This window comes from Polyodon spathula, chromosome 31 (genome assembly GCF_017654505.1).
Source record: "Polyodon spathula isolate WHYD16114869_AA chromosome 31, ASM1765450v1, whole genome shotgun sequence".
NCBI lineage: Eukaryota > Metazoa > Chordata > Actinopteri > Acipenseriformes > Polyodontidae > Polyodon > Polyodon spathula.
The window spans coordinates 2,183,727-2,191,967 of NC_054564.1; the positions used below are offsets into that span (position 1 = coordinate 2,183,727).

Here is an 8,241-nt window from a genome sequence, read left to right on the forward strand (position 1 = left end):
TTAGAGGAGAGACGGGACGGGCCACTGCGGTCTTCATACACAAGAAACCGGGTCCGAACTCTGAAACCGCAAGCGATCTAACTCTATTCAAATTGCACCGCTGAGGAAAAACAAATGCATTCATAACACATGAATTAATGTTAAAAACAACATTGCAATCGATGTTTGTGCATTCGCAACTTTCTGTAAGTCCGGAAGCTCCGATTCGGTTAATTCTCGTTACTGAGCTCAGTTCAGTTCAGTAGTGTACAGTACAGCAGTGTGCTCTGCTCTGCTGCTGTCCTGTTCGGTTCTGTTCAGTTCTCTGGCGCGGTTCGGAGAATTCTCTTCAGCATGGCAGAGGCGCAGCAGGCTCGGGTCCAGTCTGCCGTGGAGAGCATAGTTCAGGATTTGGAACTGAACCACATCCGCAAGATGCAGGTGAGCCCATGCGAGTGGTGTGTAAGACAGTACTACCTTCATATCCGATCCTGTAAGATGCGATCCGCTCTATTAACCGACAGACCTCTGCACGTTTTAGTAAGGGTCTGAAACAGTAAAGTCAGCTCTTAGCAGGACAGAAGAACATAAGAACATAAGAAAGTTTACAAACGAGAGGAGGCCATTCGGCCCATCTTGCTCGTTTGGTTGTTAGTAGCTTATTGATCCCAAAATCTCATCAAGCAGCTTCTTGAAGGATCCCAGGGTGTCAGCTTCAACAACATTACTGGGGAGTTGATTCCAGACCCTCACAATTCTCTGTGTAAAAAAGTGTCTCCTATTTTCTGTTCTGAATGCCCCTTTTTCTAAACTCCATTTGTGACCCCTGGTCCTTGTTTCTTTTTTCAGGCTGAAAAAGTCCCTTGCGTCCACACTGTCAATACCTTTTAGAATTTTGAATGCTTGAATTAGGTCGCCACGTAGTCTTCTTTGTTCAAGACTGAACAGATTCAATTCTTTTAGCCTGTCTGCATATGACATGCCTTTTAAGCCCGGAATAATTCTGGTCGCTCTTCTTTTTTGCACTCTTTCTAGAGCAGCAATATCTTTTTTATAGCGAGGTGACCAGAACTGCACACAATATTCAAGATGAGGTCTTACAAGTGCATTGTACAGTTTTAACATTACTTCCCTTGATTTAAATTCAACACTTTTCACAATGTGAGAGAGAAAGAACTGCCAGAAGGAGTGCTTTGCATATAACAAAAAACAGACAAGACGCTACTTCTGGGGATTCAGATTCAGATTCTGGGGATTCAGATTCGCTTTTTACAAAAAGTCACTCCATGTATAATCACTGTACCCTTAGAAATCTGAAACAACATTCTTGTAACACGCATTCTGTGGGATTACTGTGACAAAGCAGGGTGAGGACCGTTTGCAGAATGCACCTACAGTTCAATTGTAACATCCTCCCACTGGCTTTGCAACCTGCTTGTTGCAGGCTTGTAAATATCCATGCTGGCCTGTGTTTTACTGTCACCCCAGGAATGTGGTATGGGGTATAAGACACCCATTGCATAGCAGTGGGATCCAGTCCTGGTTTTACTGCCATTTTAATAAAACAACTGAGCTTGTTGCCTACACACTGTGGCTAATCAAGCTCATAGTAAAACCTGGAATGGGTGACAGTGCTGTGCAATAGGAGTCTTCTTAACATCCCTGACAACTCATTGCTGTAAGCATTACACTGCCGTTACCCTAACTGCCGTCTCTGTCTCTGTGTGTCTCTGTGTGTCTCTGTCTCCGTGTGTCTCTGTGTGTCTCTGTGTGTCTCTGTGTGTCTGTGTGTCTGTGTGTGTCTGTGTGTGTCTCTGTGTGTCTCTGTGTGTGTGTGTCTCTGTGTCTCTGTGTGTCTCTGTGTGTGTCTCTGTCTCTGTGTGTCTGTGTGTGTCTGTGTGTGTCTCTGTGTGTCTCTGTGTGTCTCTGTGTGTGTCTCTGTCTCCGTGTGTCTGTGTGTGTCTCCGTGTGTCTCTGTGTGTCTCTGTCTCTTTGTGTCTGTGTTCCGCAGGCTCGCATGTTCCACTGCAGTGCTGATTGCTGCGAGCGGCCGGGAGCCTCCATGCAACAGGTGCACCAGTGCGTGGAGCGCTGCCACACCCCGCTAGCGCAGGCCCAGGGCGTCGTGACGGGGGAGCTGGAGCGCTTCCAGGTCAGAGGGGCCGCCAGGAAGGGGCTGAACAACAGACCTGGGGTCAATTCCAATCACAGCAGCAATTACACAATTGTGCTGTAATAATTACAATTATAATTACACTGAAGAGTAACATAAACAACTACACACATTAACATGTTTACTGTGTACTAAATAACCAGCAACAAACACACAAGCACACTGTAGAACTTCTATTTAAACAAACAGTGTCACTAAAAGTGGTTCCTAATACGAGAATAAGGATCCAAGGACAAATGCATGCATAATACCTACATAATAGATCAGTGATCTGATACAATTACAGGCACGCAGGTGCGGCAGTCTTAAACTGCAATCACTATTGCATTGTAATCGCAATGAAGTTGTAATGGAGCCCAGGTCTGGGTTGGATCTGTAATGGATTATCGTAATTAGAGCTGCATTAACCAATTATTGGATCACTGTGATGGTGCTCTCCACAGGAAGCAGGGGCTGACAGAGTAAAATGAGTGAAGAAACAGCTGCCTGGTTTTGTGATGATCGCTGCTTTTTTTTACTCTGTGGAGAGCGGCAATCCTAACAAACCCAGGCAGCTGTTTCTTCAGTTCTTTCACTTGGAATGGTAAATCAGCCAGATCGACACCAGCGACCTGCAGAGAGCTGGATCTGAGTGTGTGCAGGGATGCAAATGAGACATCCTTCCGCAGAGCAGCTTCACCCATTCCAGGTCTTACTCCTGGGAGTGGATCAAACTGCTATGCAATGGGAGACTAATTTCCATCCCTGGTGTGAGAGAGAAAGAACTGCCAACTAGGGAGAGAGCGCCACCTCCTGGGAGTTAACCCTTTCATGCACGGCAGCCTCATGGAGACAGATATAAAAACTCTCTTCTTGTCTTTTTTGGGGGGACAAATGGAAGAAGCAAATTCGTGACCTCAAATGAGGATGCCATTTTATCCCCATGTAATGTAATGGAAACAAATGTCAGCTATTTTTTTTTTTTCTGGCTGTTTTCAATGTTTCACGGCTGAAAGTGTTAAAAGCTGATTTAAGATGATTTTACCCCTCAGGACAGGCTGGCTCGCTGCACCATGCACTGCAACGACAAGGCGAAGGACTCGTTTGACTCGGGTTCGAAGGAGCCAGTGGTGAGAGCTCAGCTGGAGCGCTGTGTCTCTGCCTGCGTGGACGAGCACCTGAACCTGCTACCTGGCATGACCCGCAAACTGAGAGACACGCTGGACTCCATCGGCAAGTAGAGCCAGAACCGGAGCCAGAACCGATCAGCATGACCGCACTGAGCACTGGGGCCCGCCGGCCTCCTCTAGGAATACCACCGGTGCACAGAACCACAAGCTGAGAGACTTTATTTCAACACAAGAAACCACAGCAGCAGCAATGAGGGCAGGTCCGCTGCGGGCAGGCCGTCATCACGGCTCTGTTAGGGGTTTAATGGTTTAACTGCCTCTACCTCCTCTCCAGACTCTGTAGCTCAGTGCTCTTACAGTCCGGGGAAACGGAAGCACCTGCCAACTGAGTACCTGCTAGCACACCTTGGATCAAGACCTGTCAAACTTTCAAACATTACCTATAACATTAATATGAGTGTGTGCTACATGCAGCAGGTGTTTTTATTCACTGTGAGTGCGGTCGCCTGGTCAGCCGTGCAGTTTCTTCTCATTTAAGGAGTTCAGTGAGTTTTTTAGTAAAATAAAATCAGTACCTGTGGAACTTGAGTGCCTGTTCTTTATCTGCCCATGAGATACAACACAATAACTAATGCTCTGAATTAAGTAATGCTCTGCATTGTAGAGCATTTTACAGCACCCTGGATTGCATCAAGCACCTCTCTGTGATTATCCCAGGATTACCCCAATAATCAATCCGTGTGGGTTCCCCGATGCTGTTCAATTAGCGATGGTTTTTTCGAGTGGGGTACTGCTTGATCAACCCCAAAGCTCTTCACCCTGTCACTGAGTATAGGAGTATGTACAGGGATGGCAATGAGACTCCGACTGCATAGCAGTTTCCAGGTTTTACAGTGAGCTTCATTAGCTGCAGTGTCTGGTTAACAAGCTGGGATGTGTCTTATTAAACTCACAGTAAAACCTGGAATGGATCACACTACTGTGCAATGGGGGTGGGTCTTATTGCCATCTGTGATGTATTTCATTGTGCTTCTGACTGAAATGTTTTTGAACCCAATTCTTTATAATAGAATGATAACCAAGATTAAAATCAAACCCATTCTTATTAATGAATAGTTCAACACTTTATAAAAAATAAACAGAGCGTGAATGAGCTATCATTTTTAGTTTTAGAAGAAATCAAATGAGTTAATGTGTAATATGGAAAAATCACAGGATAGTCTCAATACTGCGAGGCCTCAAGGGTTAAACAGAAAGGAATAGCAGATGAGTGTGGTCCTGTGGTTAAAGTCCAGGGCTTGTAACCAGAAGGTCCCTGGTTCAAATCCCACCTCTGCCACTGACTGACTCACTGTGTGTGACCCTGAACAAGTCACTTTACCTCCTTGTGCTCCATCCTGTGGATGAGATGTTTAATCAGTGTCCTATTGGAAGTGACTCTGCATATAATGCACAGTTCACAGCCTGCCTCTGTAAAGTGCTTTGTGATGGTGGTCCACTATGAAAGGTGCTCTATAAAGATATTATATTACACCATGTAACAATTTTTTTTTTTTTTTTTTTTTGTTCCTGGGTAGTAAGTGTTATTTCCTAATTGCTTATGCCTCAAAAGTATAGAACATGGCTATTGTTCCCCACAAACTTTGCTTTTGTGACCAGGACAGTGATATTTCAAAATATCACTATTTCCAATGAGAAAACGGGCAAATGTGTGTCTTTTCGTTCACAAAAAAAAACAACATATGAGTCCAAATTAACATGTATTTATACTAAAGTAATACAAAGATGACTACAAAAGATTTAGAAGTGAGTAGTTTTTCGTGATTTACGATTCTACTGTAGATATGTTCCTCTGGGGGACCTCGCTCGACTAACTGGTGCTCGATTCCCAGTGCTCGGCGATCCATTCCGCCCGGCTCGATTGATCGACGCTGTTCGAACGCCGGTGGTGTGGAAGCTGGGGTGCAGCGCGGGGTTTTGACGTCAGAAGCAGGCTCTTCCGCGGCGGCGCAGCGTGGGGAGGCGCTTGGAGCTCCGCTGGGAGGGTTAGCGGGCTGCAGGCGATCGGGTTACCAGCTGTGCTCGACCTACAGTTTGTCTTTACTTCTTCGTTGGAATCATGAGCAAGGCGCACCCCCCAGAGTTGAAAAAGTGAGTATTTTGTCTGGGGAGGGAAGATGGTCCTGGGAATTGAGGCAGTAAGGGATCCCCTTCGCTGTAAGCAAACTCACCGTGTCACGAGTTCTCGCTTAACACTGAAAATATACAGAGAACCAACACACTAGGCTATAAGATGATGCTATCAACGACAGCCTATAATAATAATAATAATAATAATAATAATTATTATTGTATTATTATTATTGTTATTATTATTATTGTTATTATTATTATTATTATTATTATTATTATTATTATGTCGACTTGAATGGCGTTAGGCCGTTGCACGTCCCGTGTTTTTGTCGAGTGGTGATTGATAGGTAGTGTTGGCGCGTAGGCCTCGCCGCTTGTTGCAATACGTGCAGTGTACGTGCGTTTGACAAAGGATATGAGTTGTGTGCTTAAAATGAAGATGCACATGAATCGTGTGGTTTGTATTAAATTGCGCAGCGCTTGTTGTCAAAATGCAATTAAGCAAACCTGAGCGCCGTTTAATAGAAGCGATCTTTAAAAGTCTCAGTATATAAAAGACCATTCTCGACTTGCTTTACAAGTTCGGGGTAGGGTCGCATGCTGTGTTTTATAAAGGTGCACGACATAAAGTCTGAATACTTAAATTCAAGTTTGTGTTTGGTTATTGAAAAACGCAGTGTAATTTTTCTTGCGCAATTGGTGCGTGAATCGAGATGTTGTAACCCACTCGTGCCTCGAACACACACTCGGTCAGTTGCCTGGTTGCAGTGTTTCCACGCGCCCATACTGGGCTATGTTCTGCTGTAGATCTAGAGAGCAGACTTGTCCAGTAAGACCTGCTTGACTAACCCAGTGCTTTGTTTTTGTTTCCTGTCTTCCAGGTTCATGGACAAGAAGCTGTCCTGTGAGTATGGCTGTCTCCTCATGCTCTCTCTCTCCCTCGCTCAGTTAGATGAATGACCCTCAGTCCCTCCCCTCTTCTGTGACCCTCACCTTACTTTTGTCTGACTGTCACACTCCCTCTTCACTTACATTTCTCCTTTTGGCCCTCCTCTCTCCCTCCTTTACTGTTACTTCTCTAACACTCCCTCATTCTCTCCTTGTATTCCCTCCTACACTCCTCTCCCCAATGTCTCTTCTCCACTCATCCCTCTTTTGTCTCTTCTCACTCTCTTCTCTCTCCTCTCTATTTGCTTACACCCCCCCCCCCCCCCCTTCTCTCTCTCCCTCTCCAGTGAAGCTGAACGGTGGACGGCAAGTCCAGGGGATCCTGCGCGGGTTCGACCCCTTCATGAACCTTGTGATGGACGAGTGTTTGGAGATGGCTGCAGGAGGTCAGCAGAACACCATCGGCATGGTGGTGAGTGACCTCCCTCCCTCCTCCTAGCCTTTTGATTTGAAATGAAGTCTGGATTATGTTTGCACTGAAGGTTCTGTTGCAGCAGTATCCATTGACACTGGTTAATTGTTTTATGCAACTTAACATTTAAAAGTAAATAAGCCACAATGGTGAAAGACCTATAAGATGCATGAAACCCTGTTCGTGAGTTAAGCATTAAATGAATCTGTGTGTTTTTTGCTAGTTCCGTTGCCCAGTTGAGGTCAACAACACGATACATAAAATAAATGCATGGCCGCTTTTCACAAAATGTAAACAATGTTCCAGTAAAAAAATATTGTTTGAAATGTTAGCGAAGAGGTGCTTTGAAATATACTTAATTCACAACTTCAGTGTGTGTTCATACCACAGGCACGCGCACACGCAGGCACACGCTGCTGTTGCTCTACTCGCAGAGACAAAAGCTTGATAATAAATATCTGATAAGAATATTTCGGAGCACTGCAACGCTGAGTTAATCAAGCAGCTCTGGAGGCCGGGGAAGTTCTCGCTGGGTCTGAGTGAAGGGACTTACTGATGTAAACTGATTTACTGTCAGCGTGATTTAACTGTGAATTAATCAAGTCTGTGAATAAAAGGAGTATGCACAGGGATGTTAATGACTCCTATTGCATAGCAGTTTAACCCATTCCAGCTTTTACTACAAGCTTGATCAGCCTCAGTGTGTATTATTAAACTCCATAGTAAAACCAAGAATGGATCAAACTGCTATGCAGTGGGAATCTTGTTTCCATGCCTGTATTGTCAGTGCAGTAAATGATTTCATTTAACCCCTGTACGTTTCCTCTTGTATGTCCAAACAGGTGATCAGAGGAAACAGCATCATCATGTTGGAAGCTCTGGAGAGGGTATGAGGGGGTGTGGCCATATGTGAAGGCCCCACCCATCAGGAGGAGGGGTCTACAGAGAAGGGGAGGGGCATCACTTTTATAACCAGCAGTCTCTTGATTCCATGGGCAGTGTAGTCCCTTATTGACTGTTAAGGATAGCAAAACAAATGTGTGAGTTCAGGTAGTGTTCAGGGGTCCTTTTCAGATAGTATGTAATGGTGTAGGGGTTTGAAAACCTGTGGAACAAGCATGGGGATGATGTTAGAAGAGGACTGCAATCCAACACAAGATGTGGGATCCATTGGAGAGTAAGGGGCCCGGTATACAGTAGAATATTTAGTGGTCAGAATGCATTGTGTTTCGACTGCCAAGCTACATAGTCTAAAATCTCCTAATGGGATGAAGACTTTCGTCTCCCTGTTGAAAGTGACAGTGTGGTGTGAACGCTCTGCTAGTCCTTGTATCCACTGTGTCTCTTCAGCTGTGAGTCTTTGGGGGAGGGGGAAGCTAGTTGTCTAAAGTGATGCAATTTTTTATTTTTTTTGTAGCTTTGTCAGTTCCATAGCTTGATTTGAGCTGGAGATGCTGTTTTCATAATAAAGCTGTTTTTGTATGAAA

General features: G+C 44.8%; 2 protein-coding genes across 2 annotated transcripts in view; both read left to right on the forward strand.

Moving 5' to 3' along the window:
- LOC121303000 (protein FAM136A-like) overlaps positions 1-3,867 on the forward strand; it is a 3,944-nt gene extending 77 nt beyond the window's left edge. Inside the window, exons 1-3 of the mRNA XM_041233391.1 lie at positions 1-420; positions 1,991-2,131; positions 3,184-3,867. The exon at positions 1-420 is cut by the window's left edge and continues 77 nt beyond it. Coding sequence (XP_041089325.1) covers positions 334-420; positions 1,991-2,131; positions 3,184-3,372 — 417 coding nt within the window. The 5' untranslated portion in view covers positions 1-333 and the 3' untranslated portion in view covers positions 3,373-3,867. The remainder of the gene's footprint in view (positions 421-1,990; positions 2,132-3,183) is intronic.
- A 1,382-nt stretch (positions 3,868-5,249) lies between these two features.
- On the forward strand, positions 5,250-8,241 carry LOC121303145 (small nuclear ribonucleoprotein G). Its single transcript, XM_041233638.1, has 4 exons — positions 5,250-5,412; positions 6,276-6,298; positions 6,630-6,754; positions 7,597-8,241. Exons 1-4 carry the CDS (start codon positions 5,381-5,383, stop codon positions 7,645-7,647), a joined length of 231 nt encoding a protein of 76 aa, XP_041089572.1. The 5' UTR covers positions 5,250-5,380; the 3' UTR covers positions 7,648-8,241.